The sequence below is a fragment of the Cygnus atratus genome, chromosome 6 (assembly GCF_013377495.2).
Source record: "Cygnus atratus isolate AKBS03 ecotype Queensland, Australia chromosome 6, CAtr_DNAZoo_HiC_assembly, whole genome shotgun sequence".
Classification (NCBI taxonomy): Eukaryota; Metazoa; Chordata; class Aves; order Anseriformes; family Anatidae; genus Cygnus; species Cygnus atratus.
Window position 1 is genome coordinate 1546868 of NC_066367.1, and position 23429 is coordinate 1570296.

Below are 23429 nucleotides of genomic sequence, written 5' to 3' on the forward strand. Positions count from 1 at the left end.
TCAAACAAATCTGTCTCATTACAGAAATGTACAGGATCCATTTCTTTTTTGTCTGTAGTCAGCCAACACTGCAGTAGTTGTTAAATATTCATCCTTTATCCATTATTCTGGCAAGTGACCTTGAAACCATCCTCTTGCACAGCTCTATTTTGCCAGAGTGCCCATTAGCACTGAATTGTGGATGAGGCAAATGGGTAGCGCCCTTCATCTCCCTTCTGGTGTCTGCTGAGGAGCACCCGCAGATGCAGAGGTGGGGAGGGAGGCAGCTGTTTCCCCCGCAGCCGGCACGCTTCCCCATCATGTTTTATTGGTCACATCAAGATCTGCTCAACAGGGAAACAGCATTTTAACAGACATCCTGTATCTGTTAATCCTATAAATACACACACATAGACGCACAAGTACATACGTACATACATAAACCCCTACTACAAATCCTGCTTCTGTTGTGTCCTATAAACAAGGCTGCTCCTGCTAATATTGAGATTTGATCAGTTCCCTTCTTTCTGAATCGTGCGCCTGCTCCTATCTGCCCAGGAGATGGAACTGTATTTCTAAAGGTAACGGAGTGCCAGAAGAGTTGGCAGAGCCACGAGGAGAGCACTAAATCCGCCTCAGCTCCTGTTACTAGGAAACCAGTTGGGCAATGCTCTTCGTGTCGCACCCAAGGCATGGATGTAACCTCTGCTTGTTTACTTGCAGGCGCTCGTGTTAATGCCAAGGACAACATGTGGCTGACTCCTCTCCACCGAGCAGTTGCTTCAAGGAGTGAAGTGAGTAAGATTTGATTATTCTGCTTTTGCACGTAAACTCCATGCTGGGGAAAAAAGCAGATCATTGAAAGCCACAGTAGGCAGCACAGTGACAAACGGGGAGAACGTTTGCTGTGTGCAGGGCCTTTCGCATTGCAGCCAGAGGCCAACTTTTACCAGTTAATTATAGTTGCTTTTGACCCTTTGATTTTCCCCCTGTGGGATGCTTTGCGTTACTGTAGCAAGTAGTCCTGAGCAACCACCAGCTGGAGTGAGTGACCCTGGCTGGCGTGGAGTAGAATCACCATGGTCTTCAGGGTCATCATCATCAAGTGGTAAAATAAGGAGGAATAAACCCATATGGATGTGTTCATGCTGTGTATGTGCCAGGAGGGAGTGGATGTGTGTGTGTGTAATCCTACATGCATTACTGCACAGTTCATTTTGGTTAATTGCATTTCAAGGCATCTGTTAGCTTTTCTGTTAATTCACTTGATTCATGCATAAAGGAGGTATGCCCATATTTTTCTACTTGACAGCTAGAAATCTTCTGGCATCACATTGTACTCTCTCCAATGCTATTTCAAGAAGCAGCAACAGTAACTAACTGGAATGCAGCTCAGGCATGACTGCGTTTTCAACTGTACCAGTATTTTGGCTGTCCATTTTGGACCTTCTCCTATACTTCTGTCCTCCTAATACTTTGTTAACAGCAAGCCCAACTGCAGGCTGATTTGGCTGCTGGGAGCAAGGGGAGGGGATGCAGGAGAGACAGAGGGTGGCTGTTTTCCAGAGACTGATGGACTTGAATCACCTCTGTAACAGTCCCAGTGCCTGCGAAGCCTGGAGGCAGGAATCCTGGGCTTGCTTCTGAACTCAGGCATTGTTTGGCTACTGGCTGAGCTTCCCAGCTGCTGGCAGCCACCAAAACCCGCTGAAAGGAATATCTGATAGGATATGAATGCTGTAATGAGACAAAATACAAAAAGCCATGTTGGAAAACAAAGATCAGACTTCAGCCTTAAAAAACAACTACACTCCTCCTGATTCAGGAATTGCAGTATTTGGTTCCTTTTTTGGATGTGTCAGAGTACGTGATTTTTATTTTCAATCACAGTTCTAACTGAAAATGCATGTCTTCTTATGGGTTTGTGTCTTTTACTCTTTGGCTGCTGACAGCCAGTTTTAAGATGAGAAGCTCTTCTCCAGTGCTGGCAGTTCTGGTACCCCAGTGAGGCAGCAGGGAAAGGCGTATGGTGTGAAAGAGTTAAGAGATTTCACTCTGATATCATGGGTTAGCTGGAAACACTGAAAACAGAGGCTTATGCTATAGCTGCAGACTGCATGCACATGTAGAAATTATGCTAAGAAAAAGGTCTAGCTCATGCTCTCAAAACCAATAAAATTAAAATTTCCCCATAAAGATTTTAACACTGTTAGTCTGATAGAGCAGCAGATCTGCAGATGTAAACAAAAATGTATACACACTAAAATAAATAAATAAATAAAAGTGTAACTATTATTAGCTTTGACTTTTTAGTCCTTATTGGTTAGTTTAAAAAATTCTCCCATAACTTTTTCCTTCCTTCATTAATAGTCAAATTGCATGATTTTTCCTGATGACTTCATGTCACAGCTGGATAGATCCCCAATGAATTATATTTAAATGATTTTGAAAATAGTGGGCCTGTAGTTTAAAAAAAGAAAATCCTGTTGTGACATGAACAATATATCATTCTTGGTGTTTGAAGAGATGCAAACTGAACTAACTGAACAAATCTGTTAGATGACAGTTGGTGGAGTGGCTGTAGAAAACAAAATTGTAGAAATTGATTGAGAACAATTGAGAACAAAGAACTAAAACTCCCTAGTAATGGGATGTATTGTTGATACAGACTGCAGGCACTCTCTGGGGCATTTCTAGATACAAAAGTGCTTTTTAAATGCACACATGATGTATTTGTTATTTATTAATAAAACGTTGGCTGGACTTGCCAGAAAACTTTTCAGTTTATGGAAAAAGAATAAGGTAGTATGTAGGGCTACAGCTCTGCCACTTCCCAGCTGTGAGTTGTAATTAGCAGACGAGGCTACTTGAATGTTACTGTGTCCCTGTGGTTCCTTTGTATTTTGTTGGTTTGTGGGGGGAAAAAAAGAAGAGAAGCAGCAATGTAATTTAGAGAGAGACTTTTTTAATCTGGTTTGCTTAATGGAAGTTCCATGAGTGGGAGCAGAAAAAGAGCTGATGGTAAATTCTCAAGTGAGACAGTCCCTCAAGAGAGAAGAATACATTTTCTCACAGGGAAATATTCACTTTTAACCAACAAAATGGTTGGTTTAATCTTAAAAGATGTTGTTTGGTCTCAGGCTGATAGAATGGATATTGCAGTGAAGACTCTTGGCCTGTGCTCAGCCCTTGGGGAGGGAAGGAATGCTAATGGCAACTGGGGACATACACCAGTGTCAACCCTTGCCTGTGATTCTCATGTTTTTGTAAAGCTAAAATTTTGTTTTTAGATATATATATATTTTCCTTTTTCCTGTTTATAAATAAAACTTAGAGCGATTTACTGTGATTTCATTGTCCAAAATGACATGCTCTTCATTTTGTAAATATTATGTGTAAGAGGGTGCTCAGATAAGTCCATTTGTTTCTTAAGGTATAGCACAGTTAGGACGACTGAGGTATTGAGGGTTAATCAACCAAACAGGTTGGGCTGTCTGCATAGACGGCTTTGTATGTCATAAAATCTAGTTTGGAAATTTTGATTGCAAGCACAATGCTCTGCATGACAGCGAAGGTGATGCGCAGTCTGGTATTTGAATGAGCAGTACTGTTTCAGTAACCTGAGAGGTTGTTTAGGTGAATGTTGTTCTCTTTCCCTCCTCCTGGCCATGCCTGGGATGCGTAAGTAAAATGCATACATAACATCACTGAGCTGTCAAGAATATGTGCGCTGTATTTATTCAAACTGCTTGTTTATAGCTCTCAAGTGCTCCCGTTGCAGGAAGCAGTGCAAGTACTGATTAAGCACTCAGCTGATGTCAATGCTCGGGACAAGAACTGGCAGACCCCGTTGCACGTGGCTGCTGCAAACAAGGCGGTGAAGTGTGCAGAAGTCATCATTCCCATGCTGAGCAGCGTCAACGTCTCTGACCGAGGTGGGCGGACGGCATTGCACCATGCAGCTCTGAATGGCCACATTGAGGTGAGTTGGTTAATAGCAAAATTGATCTTTGATTACTTATTCGGTTTTTCCTCTTTCAAATGTTTGTCCACTATGGCTGGGTCTGGACTGAGTCCCATATCCCTGACACCTATGATTGCTGTCATTCAGCTGCTTCCCAAACTGTGTGCCAAGTTACCTATCTACAGAAGTAAGAGTGGCAGGAAAGCATGTGTACAGAGCTGGCATGCAAGTGAACTGTGCATGCAAACTTGGGGAGCTGGCTGTGCCACCAGCCCTGGCAATTCAAGTGTGTCCTGGGCTATTTTGTGCTTAACTGCCTGAGAAAATAAGAGAAGAATGGAAAGAAGGAAAAACTGCTGGATTCATTTCATACTGAAGAAATGTTCAGCTGTGTGAGATCCAGTCTGATTTTCTAATTAGTCTTCTAGAAAATGTGCTTCTTTTTTTTGAGATCATCCATGCTGCTTCTCCTTACCTAATACAAGTAAACCCTCCTTCTCTTATTACAGTTTCTATACAAAAAAAATATAGTTTTGTAAATAAAGAACCTTCATAAATGGTTTTGATAGTCTTTAAATCTGTGTGGAAGGATTCTTCCAGCACCTGAAGTTCATCTAGAATAAAATGTCTTCAACTGGAACAGTAGAAATCCGTCAACAAAAGTTGATCAGTTGACACTGTAATTAAAAGAAAGAAAGGGAAGAGTAGTTCCTGTAAAACAATGATAGTGTTTGGCCTTTAAACTCCTGCTTTGGCCTTCTTCTAACTATTAATGGAAAAAGATAGTAATGCTTGAATCTAACAGCCATAATATAAAGTTCCTGATATTTTGGGTAGAGTATATCAGAAATTATAATTGAAATTATGCTGTTTATTAGATGATCTCTGTACTGATGGAAAAGCACTGTACAAGAGAAAAGCAAATATGCAGCTCTGTAATTTATGATTTCAGAATGTTTTGCTGGAGAAGAAACTAGTTGAATGCCATTCGGTTTTCTTTCTTTTTTTTACCTGATTTTTTTTTTTATTTCTAAATATTGGATGACTGATAATAGGGAAAGCAGCTTTTCACTTCTTTTAGCCATACTGCCTAAAATTTCAGTATCTCATGCAAAACAGCCTGATTTTGTGATCCCAACTTTATCACTAGAATGGTTTGTTATAAGCTATTGAGTGTCTGATCCACATGGTTTGCTCTCATTACTACTAGATGGTGAACTTGCTGTTAGCCAAGGGGGCAAACATCAATGCTTTCGACAAAAAGGACAGAAGAGCTCTTCACTGGGCAGCGTATATGGGTAAGGCTCAGGTTGTTGTTCCTTGTTTTAATTTTCTGTTGACAAGCTGTCAGCATGTTTTACAGTGGACAAGACACAGACCTGTCCGTGGAAGGTGAGAGATATATTCACCCTGTTCAGGGAGGAGGTTGGCTGATTTAAATACACAATGCCCACTTAGTTGTGGTTTTTGGTCTTTTAATGACTGGAAAACTAATTCAGTAAAGAGAACTTTGACCCATCTGATGAAGGGGAATGTGTATTGCATGCATTTCTTGACCAGGTCTGGAGCTATAATTAAGAATATTATGAAAATGCTTTTTTTTTTTTCTTTGTAAAACTCTGGGAGCGGTGTGAAACATCAGTGAAAGGGCCAGTGCGTTAGCAAAAAAGCAGTAATTTGTGGGTAGTGAGGCTGGTATACCTGTTGATACTCTGTTGATACCTGTTTTCATTTTTTTGAAGGTCACCTGGAAGTTGTTGCCTTACTGATTAATCATGGTGCAGAGGTGACTTGTAAAGACAAGAAGGGTTACACCCCACTTCATGCAGCTGCATCCAATGGGCAGATTAACGTTGTGAAACACCTCCTTAACCTGGGGGTAGAGGTATGTGGTAATGTGCTCTTTATGACTTCCATATTTGGAGATACCTTTTCCTATTTCTTATGGATGCTGCTACATCAGCAGAATTTCTAAAGAAAATTGTTCCTGTTTTTGGGACCATGAAAAGCACCTAGTGCTTTGTATAGCGTATTGGTTCAAGAGCCAGAAAACATTCTGGAAGAAAAAATGCATGGTATGGACAGTAAATTTCAGGCTACCTTGCTGAAGGGGAAAAAAAAAAAAAAAAGAAATCAGGAAATATATGTTGTTCCTGTAGAGAAAGATGGAGTAATGAAGTCTCCCTTGGCTTGGCATTCCCTTTGATATGATGAAGTTGTTCACAACACATACATGGAGTACTTTACAAAACTGCATTTTAGGCTGTTTAAGTTTCAGGATGTGCATTTCCTCTCTAGCTGATGGAGGGAAGAAAAAGGATCGTTTTCACTCCAGAAAAGGTCTTTATTTCAGGGCACAGACTTCTCTTAGACTAATATTGCCAACTCAGTGATCTAAAGCAACAGTGAAATGACCAGAAGAGTCTGTGCTGGTTGATTAAAGATATCAAATAAAGACATTGCATTTGTCAGCTTTATAGCCAGCTGACTTGACCTACCAAAAAGGTGTCAGAAGTCTGTTTTTACAGGCTGTTGACTGTGAAGTTGAAGAGGAATAGGTGTTTTCCATTATCAGCAATATCATGCTAATAATCACCTTCAACTTCCACATTTTCTGCCACTGGGGATATGAGCTTTGAGATGCCTGTATTTTGTGGAAAGGTATTCACAACATCCCTGAGTCTTTTGTGCAACCTGTCTTGCCATATTTTACAGAACAGTGCTTGAATTCCAAGCCAGTCATCAAGAAGTAACGTAATCTTAATTACATCTTCATAATACTGAGCTGCTGAAAGCAGTTTCTTATTGAATTGTAAATGGCTGTGCAATTTCTCCTCCCCTTCACTATGACACTTTCACTCCCTTCCCAAAAGGAATCTCTGGAAAGAGATCTTAAACCTGATTCTATTCACAAAAACTCAATAGAAGGTGTTTTTGTGTATTTTTTTTTTAAGTTTCTGAGCTTTTTCTTTATCCTACTTTCTCACTTACATATAAAAGCTTTCCAGTTTATTAGGATTTTTATCATCATCATCATTACTGCATAGTCCTGCTATCAGCTTTAAGCTTCAGGCTGGCTTTTAGAAATTGCCAGTAGGATAAGACATTAATGATAATGAAGGTAAAGCATTTTAAATTAAGCTCTCTGGGAGTGTATTTTCATCAATGAAATTTGTTGGTGAGAAATATGCCCTATGATAGTTCACGCCTCCAGCTATTTCCATTTGCAGAATGTGATGCATTATGTAAAACAATAAGCTGATGTCTGTACTTCTAACTGTGTCTCCTTGTCTCATTTTAGATTGATGAAATGAACGTCTATGGAAATACCGCACTTCATATTGCCTGTTACAATGGTCAGGATTCTGTTGTTAATGAGCTGATTGACTATGGTGCTAATGTAAATCAGCCTAATAATAATGGATTCACTCCCTTGCATTTTGCTGCTGCCTCCACTCATGGAGCACTGTGTCTTGAACTGCTAGTGAATAATGGGGCAGATGTTAACATTCAGGTAAAACTTGCATTTCAGCTCTTCAGTTTTGCTTTATCCTGTTTTCCTTATGTTAAGAGGCTGTAAACTGTAGTAACAAGTACAGCAAGGCTTTAAATCATTGATAGAAGTAGAGTGATGCTTAGAATGCTAATCATTAAGCTGTTTGGATGAGGTTAACTTCCAGCAGAGGAGCTCTCAGTGCCTTGATAAATATAATGGCAGCCTTAAACTCTGGGCCAGCCACTCCTCATGAACCACTACTAGAATTTAGTCCCTGGAGCTCTGTGAAGCTGTTGACCGAGGCGATGGTGGTAAGTCCAGGAACTATTCCTTCCTGGTGTTTTCCCTCCACCTGCAATATGGGTTTAATTAAACCTGTTTCTAACAAGTTTCTTTTGACTTTCCTGGGGAAGTAAGACCTTGAGGATGTTTGTTACATATTTTAGAGGCCTGAGTTTACAAAGCCTGATTCTGTTTAGGTTCTCTGAATTCTCTTGATAAAAGAGCAAGTGATACATCTTGGTGAACCTCAAAGGGACTGGCTAGAAAACTGAAATCTCTGAGTTCATATAAGATTATGGCTACTTTAAACTGTGTATTCCAGTTTCTCATCTGTAAAACTGGTCTTCTAGCATTTAACACCTCTGGAAGGTTCCTTGAGATCAGCTGACAGTCAGTGCACTATCTAAACTCATAATTATTGAAATGAAATTAGGGATTGTGCTCAGCAATAAATATGAAACCCCTGTGCCAATAGATGTGAGTAGTGAGGCTGGTACCTTCCCTTGTTATCTTCTCAGCTCCTCAGCTTTCCCAAGCTCATTTTGTTTTCTCTAGATTCCAAAACATTGATCTCAACTCATTGTACCTTTCCTTGAATATGTCTTCCCTGTTTTCTAATTGTATTTTGTAGACATTCTATTTTGGATTAGGTGGAAATTTATTAATTAAAACTTTTTTTTTTAAAAATAGTGGCTTTTTTTCTAGGAGGTATCTGTAAAATGTGAATTGATAAATAGGTTATATTTCTTACATCTCTCAGAGGCTGCTCTTATTTAGCTTTGTGGTTCCTTTGTTTTCTTTATTCCTCTTGTTGCAAGGAGTAGGGAAAATATGACTGAACGGGAAATGTTATTTAATAAACGCATTCAAGAATGGTATGTCATATATTCGTAGGTTTCTACCAGACATTGCATCTAGCCAGGCCTCAGCCCATTTTTGCTTATTGCTGCGGAACTGTTTTACTTATATGCTTATACTTTCTGCATTTATCATCACATACAGATTCAGTCCTATAGTCTTCAGAAGTCAGTGGAGGTTTTATCTGAAGAATAGCTGTAGGATGTTGAGCTGAGAAACTTCAAGTTGTTACCACTACTTTCCATGCTGAATGGTTGTTTTTACATTTTGTTGGTTAGAGTAAGGATGGGAAGAGCCCACTGCACATGACAGCTGTCCATGGGAGGTTCACGCGGTCACAGACGCTCATTCAGAATGGTGAGTTTTGGTGCCTGTTCAATACCTCTCCAGAAGTGTAGGCATTTTAGAGGTTGCAGTTTTCAGTTCTGACCCAGAATGTCAAAGGACTGCTCTGAGAGGTGTTCAACTCTCCGTCAAATTCTGACTTGGAGCTGCTTTGACATCTCTCATTCCACAGTGTCATCACAAGTGAAGATTTTGCTTCTTAACAAAATCCCGTGTTCTTCCAGCTGACAGTGGTCCAGCTGATCTGTTGTGATTCTTAACCTGAAAACAAGAGTTCAAAGCTGTGGCATTCTATCTGATGAGAGAAAGGCACAACAAACTTTCCAAAATGCTTTAAAGAGTAAGAAAAGTAAAAGTTTCTAACTGTCCTCCCCTGGGAGGTGTGGTGTTCATAGAGTTCACACCATTTTTTCTGTCCTAACACTCAGCAGCTCTACTTCCCTCACCTCCTTTAGTTCCCCATCTTGCTGCTGTCTTCACTAAGTGTTGAATAAATATTCTGGAGGGTGGACCAGCGCCACCCTGTTTTTTCTAGCATAGCCAGGAACAGGTTTCAGGATTCCAGATTACCTGTCGAATTCATTAAGTATCTCTTTTGTCCAAGCATATAACAAATATTATTGTTGGAGATCTGGCAGAGACCTGTTTCTGACTGACAGAGGTGGCTAGTACTGATTGTTTACTTATGCTTCCTACCTTTGGCTGTTATACCAGACAGGACAGTCTGGGTTTTTTGTTTCTGTTTTGTTATTGTTTTGCGTTGTTTGTTTTTCAACTACAATCCCAAACTTGGAACCTAATCTAACTGCTGTATCCCTTGGTAGAGCTACTCTCTGTGAGATGTTTAAGAAGTCTGAAAAGTTAGGCTGTAAATGCAGGGGTGCTTACATTTACAGAAGACTGTGTTTTAAACAGAAGTCTTCAGTAGGTCATGCTTCCTTCAGGTTGTCATACAACTTATTGCCATATCTATTCTTGGATAAATAAAATAGTAATAAAAAACGAGTTTGGGCAAGCTGAAAGAAAATGCAGTTAAGTGTAGTTTAGAGTTATTTAGTGAAATATGTTCTCTGACTTAATGGCTGTTGTTTGCTCTGTGTTGGATCTGTGTGTGAAAGGATTGGCAGTTCTTCATCTGTCCTTCAGCCTCTCTACTCTTCTTCAAGTTACTTTGTTTTTGATTTTCCTCCTTTGTTCGTCGCCCCTCTAATTTTAGTGTTGTACACAGGTCTGATTGCAAGTGAATCTATGCCTTGTTGCCATGGGATATTGTGGAAGAGAGAAATGTCAATGATTTAAAGAAACGCAACTTCATCCTGCAGTACTTAGTGAATTCGGTAAAGACATCTCAATTTCTGGCTGCTGTTTCTGAGGAGTTTTGGAGGAAGTTGGCTTACCTTAAAATTAGAAAATTGCAAGTGTGATACCCATCTTTAAAAATGGGCAAAAAGGGAAGCTGGAAAACTTTATATATGTTAGCCAAAAATTCTGAAAGGAATGAATAAACAAACTTTTAAAGTACTTAAGGAGGGCATAGGCAATATCTGCGATAGCTTCCACAAGAGTGAAGTATGCTGAAACATAGTTCTCTTCTACAGGAGGGCAATGGGCTTTGTGAACATAGCACAGTCCTCTGACTTTTCTGTGGGCAGGTAATGATCATGGAGACCTCCCTCTACGGTTGGAGACTCCACCCCAGGGAAGGAATCTGTTATGGCATTTCACTGAACTTTATTTACAATTAGAAAATTTTGTATAGTGCTTTAGTAGAACTTTTCTTCTTTTTTTCTATGGCCTGTTATCACCTGTGCGTGGTGGAAATGCAGTAAATATTACCATATCCTCATTTTAGCAAGACTTTTAAATACTTTCCTGAAGTATTATCACAGCAAACGAGTGGAGTATGGTCTAGATGAAAATATTACTGTGTGGCTGCATAACTGGTAGAAAAACTAAGACATTAATAATAAATGTGAAGTGTAATGAAGAGATTTTTGAATTTCTCTCCACTGTCTAGTACTATTCAGTATTTTCATTATCAGCTTGGATGGTGGAATATAAAATGTGCTTTTAACGTTTGGAGAAAGCATGAAGTTGAGAGACTTTTAGTTTGGCAGAAAGTGGAGTCAGAATTGAAAATGATCCTGTACAGTTGGAGAAAGAAGTTATAATGCAAGTGAAGCAAAGGAGAGATACCGCATACAGGCAGGAATACCAGTTACACAAATACAGAATGGCAGCAGCCAGGTGAGTGGCATTTCCTCAAGAACTGATCTGGGGTTTACAGAGGATCAGAAGCTGAACACAAGTCAAGTCAACAATGTCTTGGTGTTGCCAGCTTAAAAAAAACAGAGACAGAGAGAGTATAAAAAAACCACTACCACCAACACCAAAAAAAACGTACAACATACAGGAGTATATAGGTAGAAGCACAGCCAGCAGGCATGAAGTAATTAATCCTTTTGCTCAGCTCAGAATTGGAATTTGCTCAGCTCAGACATCAACTGTAGTACAGTTTTTGGCTTTTGACATTTTCCTTCCAGAAGGATGTGAGCCAGCTGTCGAAAACTGGGGGAAGGATGAGAATGGTTGGAGTGCAGCAAATCTGATTTGCAAGGAGAGACTGAAAGAACGAGGGTTGCTTGGTCCAAAAAGGAAAACAAGGACTTGCTAGGAATCTTTGCATGGGCCAAAAGCTGCAGCAGAGAAGAGATAAAACACGAGATGACAGGCTTAAACTGCAACAGGAAAAGTTCTGTTTAAGCCCTGTGTAGTAATTTCTGATGATTAAATATAGGGCAAGAAAATGTTGAAACAGGTTGTCTGGAGTTCTGTGGAGTGTCAGTCTGTGGAGGTCTCACAGGTTGGTTAGGCAGATGTTGGTCAGCAAGATCACAAAGAATAACCTGAACTGCTGACTAGACCTCTTGAAGTCCCTTCTTACCCTTTTGTATCCCATGGAGAAATCCGTGAGTTCTTAAACACAACAGGACAAATGCAGCCTTCACCCTCAGGATGGGGGCTGACGTTCTGCTTGGTAGAGCTGAGCAGATGTACCAAGGAAAAGGTGATTGTGTTGTTCCCTGGCAGCTGCTCTCCGCCCCTGTCAAACACAAAGCAGTCTATTTTTGTTGTAAGACACAGAAAAGGCACACAAAACAATTGTAGTTTGCAATGTGCTCCTGTTGGTCTTTTTGAATGATCTGTTTAACATTGGCGCCTTGTAGGTAAGGTTGAGTGGCAATGTGTTAACAAATCATGATGCAATTTCAGCAGTTTATTCTTTTACTTTAATAGAAGGCATGCATTCGTACCTTTTAGATGAGCAGCAAGTCTGAATCATGTTCTTTGCCCCTTGTGTGTCATCCCATGCACCTGTCTGTTCCCTGCCACTGAAGTTAGAGAGGGAGGTGAAAGCACTTCAGGCAGACCACATTCAGTAGCAGTGGCTGCCTGTTGACAGGTGGCGTGTGCCAGTTCTCGTTCTATGAAGTTCAGTCGCCTGGTTATGCTGCATTCACTAGGGAGAAATAACGTTTGTGGTCACTAGTCCACACTTAATCTTTTGGTGTTAAACTGTATGAAAATGTCTTTTGCAGGAGGGGAAATTGACTGTGTCGATAAAGATGGTAACACTCCTCTGCATGTGGCTGCAAGATATGGACATGAGCTTTTGATTAACACCCTCATAACCAGCGGAGCTGATACTGCCAAGTAGGTGGCTGAGACGGAGCTGCTTCTAATGGTCAAGTGTTACGTCCAATGCCAGGAACCACAGTTACTCCTCAGTTCCTGAAGTATGGAGGTTAAAATGGATAAACGTATTTGTACTACACTTCAATGGGTGACATGGGACTGAAGTATGAATGGTGGTGCAGGTGGAAGGGAAGGAAGCCCTGCTAAGCTCTTATTGTGCACAGTTATGTGGTTGCAGGTAGTGCCAGTACTGCTTTTTCCTGAAACTTTGATGTGGCACATGGACATAAAATGTACATGAAGTATGTATGTATAAAGTGTATCTTGATCACAGGTATTCCAGCAGGAATGTAGCAAAGAGTTTGTATAGGAAACATCATTTGGAAAAAAATTTCAAGTGCCTTCAGAGGGAACTGTACGCATATGCCCTAGAATTTAAGTTAGTCTAATAGTGGCCTATCGTACACCATGACTATTCTGTTATTTCATATCTTTCATATGCCATAGAATAATCAATAGAAATGCAGTATTGCAAAGCAGATGTTACTAAGCCTGATCTCAGTATAACTGTAGAGCTTGCCTTGGTTTTGCATGGTTTCTGATAGCCAGATGGCTGAAATAATAAGACTGATTTTATTTGGTTCGTGGGGCTTTGTTGAATAGAGGGGTAATGAGTTGAAATTGGACACAAATTTCTAAATGTTGTTAGTGTTTTCTGCTTTGGTTCAGCTTTTTTCTTCTTTTTTCTTTTTTTTTCTCTTGTACTTGTGTTAAGACTGCACCCACAATAGACAGTTACTATAGTCCCAAACATTGGGAGGTGCTTGATTTTTAAGAGTAGTTGAGTATTCATAATTTATATTCAGGTTCTTATAGTCCATCAAAAAGAAAACAGCAAACCTGAAGGTAAAATAAGGGGTTTAAAAACAGAGTAATATCATGCCATGAGAGATACCTATACTGGATGTTTTTAGCAGATTCTGATTACATAAATATGTTTTCAGCTATTAGCTGCACATCTCCAAAATAAAATTTAGGAGTCTTCCACCTAGAATGCACTGTAGAAATGAATGACTCCTCTTGACTTACCTCGATAGAAAAACCTGATTGCAGATGTAAATGTGCTGGTTTTAGTTTTGAAAATACTTGCAGCTCTTTCTGTTTGTTTGCTTGAGCCTGTTAAAGGAAGTGACACTTTTGCCCATGTTCGTATATCAAATATGACTGTCGCCATGCAATCTCAGAAGGTGGAACAGATCTTCAGTTTTCATGGATAATGAAATTCCACAGGCTTCAGCTAATGTTACTGGATTCTGTTAACATAGCCTATATGAAGATCTTGGTGTCTAAATAGATGTGTATTTTTGCTAGCTCTTTTGACAGTACAGTAAGTCTCAGTCTGCCTCTTTTCTTGAGGCTTCAGGGTAAAATGAGATGCTATGGGATAGCCCCTCTTGGACTCAAGGTTATCCGGTTAGAAATTTCTATTTTGCACTTGGGTGACTTGAATATTGATCAAATAAATTACTTCTACCAGCACCAGAAATAAGTGAAGGGAGATAACCAGAGATACCAGGCAGATCCAAGTGATGCTATTGTGCTTGGCAAGGAGCATTGAAACACTGGGAATGGGCTTTTATATGTATTGCACATGAATAGCTCTAGCTGAGCTCCTCAAACTGGTTTTGAAAGACAGAATTCAACATGTTAGCAACAACTGCAAACAGCTCAGTTAGTCTTTGAGGCAATTGCATTTTAAGGAGAGTGTGTGTAAGTGATGGGAGGAACCCGTGTGATCAGTGCTGTAGAAGTGTGACTGGCTAGCAGATGTGCAGAGTGTATTTTGATGGAAACCAGCCAAAACATGTGCTGGGTGGAAATCTGGACCTAAAAGAAGAAAAATATTGCTCGAGATAGCTAGATGGAGGAGGAGGAGATGGAGGGAAATGGGTGTAGAAGCAATGTGAATACGGAATGTCCAATGTTCGCTTAAATAAATGAGTCCACAGCTAAAAAATGCAACCTGCTTATACAGATGCAGCAGCTTGATGAAGCTTGTGCTGCTTCCTTTTAAAGAGCAGACTGACAGATCATCTTTTAAGAGATTTAATCCATGATGTAGAAAATGATACTGGCAAAAGAATATTTGTGCAGCGCCTAAAGTCACTCTTTAATGTAGTGAAGCAGCAAGGAAGACAAATTTAATGTGAAGACAGAGGAAGGATGGGCCTGTGGATTCTGGAAGGAATGAGGTTGTTAAAAACAACCCCAAATTTGTTAAATACACGTGTATAAAATTTTGGAGAGAACAAGATATCCTTATAAATATCCAACCACTTCTTTGTCTAAAGCATGATAAGCAATTATGATTTATGGTGAATCCTGCAGAGAAAAAAAAAAAAGTTCCTTTGTCTTTGGTCTGGATCTAAAATCCTCTTCCATGAGGTGATCACTCTCGTTCACCTACCAGTTGTCTTACAGAGAGGAATCCATCTGCAGTTGTTCAAGAGTTTGTCATTTTTCAAAAATATTGGCTGGAGCAGTCAGAAGATAATAATCTTGTTGAGATAGTTGGTTACACAGGCTCTGTGTTTATATGCACTTGGAGGACTGCTTAATGGTATTTCTAGAATAACAAGATGCTAATTGCAAATCAATGCTCAACAACAGAAGCCAAGATGTCCAAACCCAGAAGTCTTCTAAGACAGTAGACAGTGGCATGGTTAGGGTCTGAACTGGGATGATTTGCTAATGTTAATAAAAGCTGCTGAGTGTTTGGCTTGTTTAAGAACTATGTGGTTGCCTGATACAGGTTTAGCATAAGGATAGGTGTCTACTTTTTTTTGTTTTGTTTTTGTTTAACCCAGTATGTCTGCTCAGAGGAGTTTATAGTGTAGAAAAGGAGGGTCATGTATTAAAGGGGGGGGGAGTGAAAGAGCATGTGACGACAGTAGCTGGAGCAAGCAGGATTAGATGATTAGTTATTAGTATGTGGGAGGAAAACCCTAAAGGGGTGTCATGGCACCCTAAAGGAAAATGTGAAAAAGAATCATTGGCTACACTAGCCCCAGGGGAGAGGGAAGAAGGGGAGGCTTTGAAAACCCAAGCAAGTGTTACCTAAGGGACATTTACTGCAGTAAAAATGGATTTCAGAAATAATACTAAAAAGCTTTTGGCGTTTACTTTTGCCCCTCAGAATGGCCATTGTGGTATGTTTAGCTGATGCAGAAATATGTGCATCCTATGCTGGGAGATTGATTCTTAGCAGTGTCTGCTCCCTTGCTTTCGCCTTTACCTTAGCTTTCATCTCCCATTTTTAGAAACCTTCCTACCACATTCTGTTCAAAGCATAATGCCAAGATTTTTCTGTATCAGAATATTTTTAACTCATGAGAAGGATGGTAAGGAAATACAGATAAAATTAACAAGGCAGGAAGAATTTTCCTTAAAAAGGATCAAAAATGCTGCCTTCATGGAAGGACCTTTTCATGTGCTGTGTTTATATGCCACCTGTATTGTTACATGACCTCGTCTAATGAGGCTGTTGTGCCTTTCAGGTGTGGGATCCACAACATGTTCCCTCTACACCTAGCAGCCCTGAATGCTCACTCAGATTGCTGCAGGAAATTGTTGTCATCGGGTAAGTAAACCAAGCCAAGCGGCATCAGTAGAGCTCAGTAATGTGTGTCTGTGCTGCTTACAGCCCCTTTATACCCATTGTTGTGAATTGTTCAAATGAAATACTTCCTTTGCTGCTGCCTGGTGTGGTGTACGGAGTGTGCGAGGCTTTCCTAACAGCATGCTGGTAATTCCTTGCATCCTGTATTGTTCATGCCCAAAGCCCTTTTCTCCTGGTAGGCAAAGAGAGTTTATATTAATTCACTGGGAAGAGGGAGAAAATTTAGGATGCTTTTCCAAATTTTAGGCATGCAAGACACAATTTTTTTCCCTCTCCTCAAAGAAGTAATTGACAAAATTATCTCCTTGAAGCCCATACTTGCACAGGTATTTGCATCTTGTTGGCATGCTGTATCTTAATTACAGCTAAAGTATGTTTCTGAATTTGGCCAGAGTAAAGGCTGGCCAAAGTTCTGCATGCGCAAGAGGGAAATTAGTGAAGGTATAGTCTATGGAGAGCGGTCCCAGGATCCTTACCAGAGCCCAAAGCAAAGCAGCAGGAGTCTGCTGACACAACCATTTCAAAAGAGGCAGTAATAAGCCAAATCCTAAATATTTTTTTTCTAGGCAAGAGTTTGTGTGAGTTTAAGAAACAAACAAAAACCCAATCGGAAAAAAAAAAAGAAACAAAAACCAAACAAGAAACACACAAAAAAAACTAACAAGGCAGATCAATTTTTTCCTAGAAAAGTATTTCATTACTCAACACACAAAATCTTCTACAACTACTTTTTTCCATAAGCTTGAGTCATCTAAGTGATAAAAAAGTGTGAAAAATGATAATTCCCTACCACATTACAGTAAACCTAGGTATGTGTTGGTCTTGATCATCAGATCAGGAAAGGAAAGAAAGCTCTGGGTGACCACTGACAGACTTATAGTTTGGCCTTGTGCATTTTCATGACTATCCCTGCATGTTCCTGCAAGCCTCTTTCAAAAAACTAAACCTAAACCCACACACAATAGAAACTACCCTATTTCATGCTCAGGCTGACTCTGTAGTTTTTCTCATCTCTTCATGTTTTCTGTCTCCATGTCCTGCTGTCATAGTTATCTCAATAAGTATCTAACTCCTGAATGCCTGTCATGTGGTTTTAAATAGGGATGTGGTGCAGAGCTGGATGCGGAACTAAATTCTTGTTGACTTCACAGCTCTTTTTATAGAGCTGCCAAAGTGGAGCAGCCGCTCACTGTTTCCGTGACAACCTCTTTCTGACTGTAGTTGCTTGCGTTCTGTTTTTTCTAACTAACTGATTTTTCTGTCTCTGCAATGTTTCTTGTGGTTTAACTAGGACAAAAGTATAGCATAGTGTCCTTGTTTAGTAATGAGCACGTGCTGTCTGCAGGCTTTGAAATAGACACCCCTGATAGTTTTGGAAGGACATGCCTCCACGCTGCTGCTGCAGGAGGGTGAGTAGTTGTGATTGTAGCTGTTACAAGTTATTTTTTGCTTTCATCGCAGATTTGGTGCAAGCCAGTTTGTCTGTGCCATCCACAGATGTCAAATTCTGGTCACTTGAGGTTGTATTTTGCCACTGCTCTCATACACACATTGCTTGCAAAGCAAAGGAGGTGGTCTGAAAGGACTCCTCTAAAACAGACAGCTGGGTTGTGATTGAAGCATGAGTTTCAGACGTAGGGTAAAGCTTCCTTTTTGTGCCCATGTGAAGACTGCTTCAGCTTTGGGTTGGAGTGCTGTGTACTCACCCAGATCGGTTTATTGCCATAAGAGTTGCTGAGGACCAGTAGTGAGCAGAAAAGTGTCAGCTCCTAAAGCAAAGCAGAGTAAGGAGAAGGAGCTGTGGCTCCTGGGATGCTGCTGCCAGGGCAGTTATTCCCAGCCTCCTCCGTTGGTCTGTATTCTTGCCTCAAAACACAACAGTGTCCTTGAGGCAGCAACCCTGGAGTCCAAATGCAGCTCTCCCTCCCAATTTTCAGGTACAAGTTTAAAAGTTCTTAAAACAACAACACAAAGATCACCAAATCAGAAAGCCAAAGACTTACCCTTTCAGAACGATATATTCCTGATGAGTGCTGGGAGCATCTTTCAGGAAGTTGCTTTTCTTCTTGGTGAATCAAAATAGATGTATCACAAAATTTTCGTAATTCCAGACACCTAATGAAATTGATCTGAATTCTGTTTTTATTATTCTTACGGTATTTTTCTTGTTGATACTTGTCTCCTGTTATTAATAGAGGAGGTATGATTGTTGCTTGGATTGAAATTATTATAGTACACTTCAGATGCTACCTCTTCAATAAGGCTGCACTCAAAAGGAATAATAAAAACAACCTGTCCAAACCAAGTCCAAAAGAGACCAACCAACCAAGTCCAAAAGAGAACGAAAGAGAGGCTTCATAAGAAGCAAAAGTAGTTTATGAAAACGTCATATTTTTCCAGTGGTTTACTACAATTGTCATCACTAACAAATATTTTTATTTTTAGTATGTTGTGGTGAGTGTTTTGAAGTTATTTTATGCAATAGCAGTTTAGAGTAGGGATGAACACATGCCAACATACCGCATCCTGCCATTTTTTTCCTGGAGCTGGAGCTATGCAAAAAGCATTTATTTATTTTTTTCCCCTGACACATGCCTGTTTCTCTCATTACATTAATGGGAGTTGTATGGGTATGTAGAAAACAACATACTTCAAAGGTCTGCTCATCTGGTTGTGAACAGAAATGATTTATTGCCCCTGTTAATGAAAAAGAAGTCTTGGAAAGTGCTATGCTTCGTCACGTCACTTTCTGGCTTGGGGTCATACATTTATTCTCCTAAATTACAAAACGTATTAAAATTTAGCTGCTATATTTTCCATTAAAAATCACCTGGCTTTAAATGACACAAAGAAGCTGTGTTGAATTCTTTGGACAGGTAAAAAAAAACAATGGAGCCTAACTCAGCCACTTATATAAATGCAACTTAAATATGACAATCATTTTAAATACTTATGCCCCTTATTCAGCAATGCATTTAAAGACATGCTTAAATCTATCATGCATCAACAAATTATATGAAAATGAACCTAAAAGTAAGTCTTGTAATTGAATCTCACTAAAGTAAGCAGGATTTTAGCACAGTGCTTACTGTTGAATGCTTTTCTAGAAGGGGGTGGATTTTGTTAAATGTCACCTCTTCATTATTAGACTGACATTTTATAAGCTAGCAACAACTTTAAAAGCGCTCTCATAAAATAGCATTTCAGTGTGGGAAGCATTAGAGTACAACTCCCTTTGAAAATCTCCAAACACACTGAGTTCAAATCATATTTACTGCTTTTTCTTTGGAAAAAATATTTATTTTTCTTCTGCAGAAGAGAAGTCTGAGGTTTTGTAGAAACAAAGGAAATTGACTTTTAAACTGTCACTTTCTGTTTATTGTGATTGAATTTCAGGTTGTAGTTGGCTATACCCTGATATTGCACTGCAAATAGTACAATAGTAGAGTAACTTTTTCCCATTTGGGGATGGGGAGGCAATCAAGATGTAAGCTTCTGCTTTGTTCATGCTTTATTATTATTTTTTACTTCTCTTTTCAGTAATGTTGAATGTATAAAACTCTTGCAAAGCAGTGGAGCAGATTTTAATAAGAAGGACAAATGTGGGAGGTAAGTAAATTATGAGGTTAATTTAAAAAAAAAGGAGAAACTAGCAGTCAAGGAAGAAAGACCACCTCAGTCTGGAAATTTTGTGTTCCAGGCAAAATGACAGGAAAATAAAGTAGGAGTTTGGCTTTCCCTACAGAACTGCTGCTACAGTTATATGCCAGACAGGTGCAGACTTAATTGTATACATAAAAGCCATCCCACCCTCTCAAGTTTTATGTTTTAAAAATATCACAGGTGTATTATTTTTTTTCCCTTATTGCTTTTCTTATTGCCTGAATTCTTGTGCTGATGTGCCCAAGACAGCACCCTTGTTATGATGGGAAGGATTGCTATTTGACATGCTTCTTAAGTTTTTTTCCCTTCCGTATGAAGTGTTGCTATGAGTGTTGCTATGCCAGGAATGGATGCAGCGATTTCACTCTTTGATTGCTGCAGAATCTCTCAAGCATTTTGTCATGTGTTTTTTCAACAAGGCAGATGTTTTCCAGAGCAGGTTCCCTAAAACATAGGGGTGGAATTAGAGCAGGGGAAGAGCAGTAGCCAAGCTAATAGCACCATTTGGTTTGGTACATAGTGTTTTGTGTGATAGCAGATTGTGCCATTACACATTTATATATCACTGCTGTGGCCATACAGCCCTGTAATGGTTACATTATCATCCACCCTCAGCTGTGGCAGCGAGGTGCCTAAGCACTGAGCCTGGGTTTCCTGCTTCTTTGAAGCTGTAAATCATGAGATATGCATGCATTTGCAGTTGCTTTATATCAGTGAGGAAGGGGAATTCAAGTTAACTGTTTGACGGTAACTGCGTTTGAACTCAAGACGCTGCAGAAATTCTCTGTAAATACTGCTGGGGTACCTGTTTTTCAGGCAGAATGTAGTAAAAGCCTTGTCATTATACTAATGTAAATGAATTACAGCTGAAAGGTTCCAGCATGGCTCGGGCACTGTGGATGGTACTTCCTGGTAGAGGGACAGCAGTGATTATTATTCATATCCTTTCAATATACCCAGTAGAAGTGTCAGATATGTAAATAGAAATTAAGATATTCTTCTGTCCCATTTAAATGAACTAGGTTCAAAAATGAACTATACTCTGACTGTTTCTGTTTTTTTTTTTTTTTTTTTTTTTTTTTAAACAACTTCCACCAAATTGAAAGTATGATTTTAGGGGATGAATGAATTTAAATTAGTCAAGGATTTTTGTGTAGCAGAGGGAGACTTTGCGAGTTTCAGCCCTGCTGGAAATTGTTCTGACAATGTGAGCTCCCTCTGAATGACATTCAGGCTTTGAAGTGGGTGTGCTGAGCATGTGGCATGCTGAATTTTCCCGCACAATGAATCTTTTCTTGGGCTTTGGAATTTGTCAGTGTGATGGGATGCCCCCACATCTCTGTCTCTGTCGCAGTCCACCTCTGGTGCTGCTGAGCCTGCCTATGCCAAGACGATTTTGGAGCTGTGTACAAACTGTAGTTTCATTGTCTGGAGCGGGGTTGCCTCTGTGGGGTAATTCTGAGCAGCTGAAGCTAGTCAAAGTGAACAACTGGAGCTGAGCCTTGGCAGAGGCACGTTTGACTACTGATACATGTCCCCAGTCATGTTGAGCAGTGCTGCACAGCAGGTGGATTATCAGGCTGCAGAGAAACCAAACTTAATTCCGTCCAATGGACAAAGAAGCTTTTAAAGTGTTGACTGTGCATAATAAAAAATATAAAAGGATAATAATGCTATGCAAAGTCAGCCTTAAAAAGAGTTTATATGTGTATTATTATATAAACAGGAAAAAAAAGAAGGCAACTGTAAGGGAGGGGATAATAAAGCCTGGGTCGGTTGCTCTGTTCAGTTGGTACAGCCCTGTCTGTTGTAAAGTGTGTGTCAGATCCATTTCCAATTGTTTTTTTCCTAAAAAGTATATTTTAAGTACCTTGAGTTAGAAAAAGCTTAGTCTGCTCCCATGTGGGAATATTTTTGAGACAGGAGAAACACATTGTGTGTCTCCAGACCATGGGTTTTGTTTTCTTCTTTGGGGGATATTAGGAGAGGGATTTACTTTGGAGTTATAAAGTGGTGAGAACTATAGCTGTGCTTTATGTATGCTTTATATATATATATACACTTATATATATATTTCTCTCATCATGGGCAGTCATCCCCACTAAATATGATGCTGCGAGGGATGTCCTCCTCTTCTCTGCCTCCCAGCTGGAGGCACATAGTGGTGTACGCAGAGCAGCAGCAGCAGATCTCACTGGGAACAGGTTGTTTGCAAGATGCAGATTTTGGATCTCTTTGCCACTAGGCTTGGTAGGAGCACCAAAACTTCCTAATAACACAGTAATTTGTTCAATTTGCATAACTTTGCATTTCATTAGAGGAACATAAGGTGCTGGTATTGACTTGCTGGAAATCTGTAGGAATACAGCAGTTAAGATTTATTGTTATCCCTGGCAGTGCATGCTGGAATATGAGGTAACAAATTGTCGCTTGTGTTTCAGGACACCTTTGCACTATGCAGCTGCAAATTGTCATTTCCACTGTATTGAGACACTGGTGACAACCGGAGCCAATATTAACGAAACAGATGACTGGGGGCGCACCCCTTTGCACTATGCTGCTGCTTCTGACATGGACCGAAAGTAAGAGAACCTATTTTTATTCTTTATTTAAAGTGTTTTGCCAAATCAGTGTCATTCTGCTCTCCTCGTGATGCTATGCCATTTGAACCAAAAAACGGATTTTGTTAGCAAAGGAATTTCTCTCAGATGTATGCGTAACTCCACAGTGAATTGCTCTGACTATAAGCCAGATCCCTAGATGATGTGAAATCTCAGCTCTACAGTTTACCTTTCATGTAACACACAGTTTTGCAGCCTCTCTGTCCTAATGAACTATTTTACAAACATTCGGTCTTCTGTTTTCCTCTGTGTAGTTGCCTCACTAAAGGAAGCTCAGAAGAGTTTTCCATATCTGCTTTGCAAGGCCGTCAAAAAGGGTGGGAGAAGAGGCAGCAGGAGGAGAGGTTTTCCCAGAGGGACTGCAGTGACAAACATCTGGCCATTCTGACATACTTTTTGGCAAAGATGGGATAGATCCTACCGATCTGCCTCTCCACTGTCAGAGCTGATAAAAACACACCCCCTCTCCAAATAGGCTGCTCTTTAGAGACTAAGAGGAGAGAGGCCTGGGGAATATCCTTCGGCAGAATGCAAAGCTGTTCTTTTGAGAAAAGTTTGGAAGGCGGAAAACAGCTGCAAAACTTAAAAATCCTGTAGTTACTGACTGCAGTTTCTGATTCCCAGTTAGTTGCATGTTTTCATAATCTCTTCCCTATAACATACTGTATAAAACAGGCCCAATTATTCTGTTAGAGCTCTCTTAAAATTGTTAGTGACCTGTATTTATTTTAGGTTATCCCATGCTTATCTTCCTCTTTACTTCAGACTCTAAGGAACTATTTTTTGGTTGCTAATATGCAGAGGTCTGAATTAAAGGGGGAAAAAAAAGTGTGGCACATTCACAAT

The 23429-nt window shown here is 39.9% G+C and overlaps 1 protein-coding gene across 7 annotated transcripts in view; it reads left to right on the plus strand.

Annotated features, from left to right (window-relative positions):
- Positions 1 to 23429, plus strand: part of ANKRD44 (ankyrin repeat domain 44) — a 135134-nt gene that overhangs the window by 72826 nt on the left and 38879 nt on the right. For all 7 annotated transcript variants that reach the window (XM_035565732.1, XM_035565739.1, XM_035565714.2 and 4 more), the window contains exons 4-14: positions 703 to 773; positions 3761 to 3961; positions 5154 to 5241; positions 5686 to 5828; positions 7245 to 7457; positions 8858 to 8936; positions 12524 to 12638; positions 16178 to 16260; positions 17645 to 17708; positions 19840 to 19908; positions 22404 to 22544. In XM_035565732.1, coding sequence (XP_035421625.1) covers positions 703 to 773; positions 3761 to 3961; positions 5154 to 5241; positions 5686 to 5828; positions 7245 to 7457; positions 8858 to 8936; positions 12524 to 12638; positions 16178 to 16260; positions 17645 to 17708; positions 19840 to 19908; positions 22404 to 22544 — 1267 coding nt within the window. The remainder of the gene's footprint in view (positions 1 to 702; positions 774 to 3760; positions 3962 to 5153; positions 5242 to 5685; positions 5829 to 7244; positions 7458 to 8857; positions 8937 to 12523; positions 12639 to 16177; positions 16261 to 17644; positions 17709 to 19839; positions 19909 to 22403; positions 22545 to 23429) is intronic.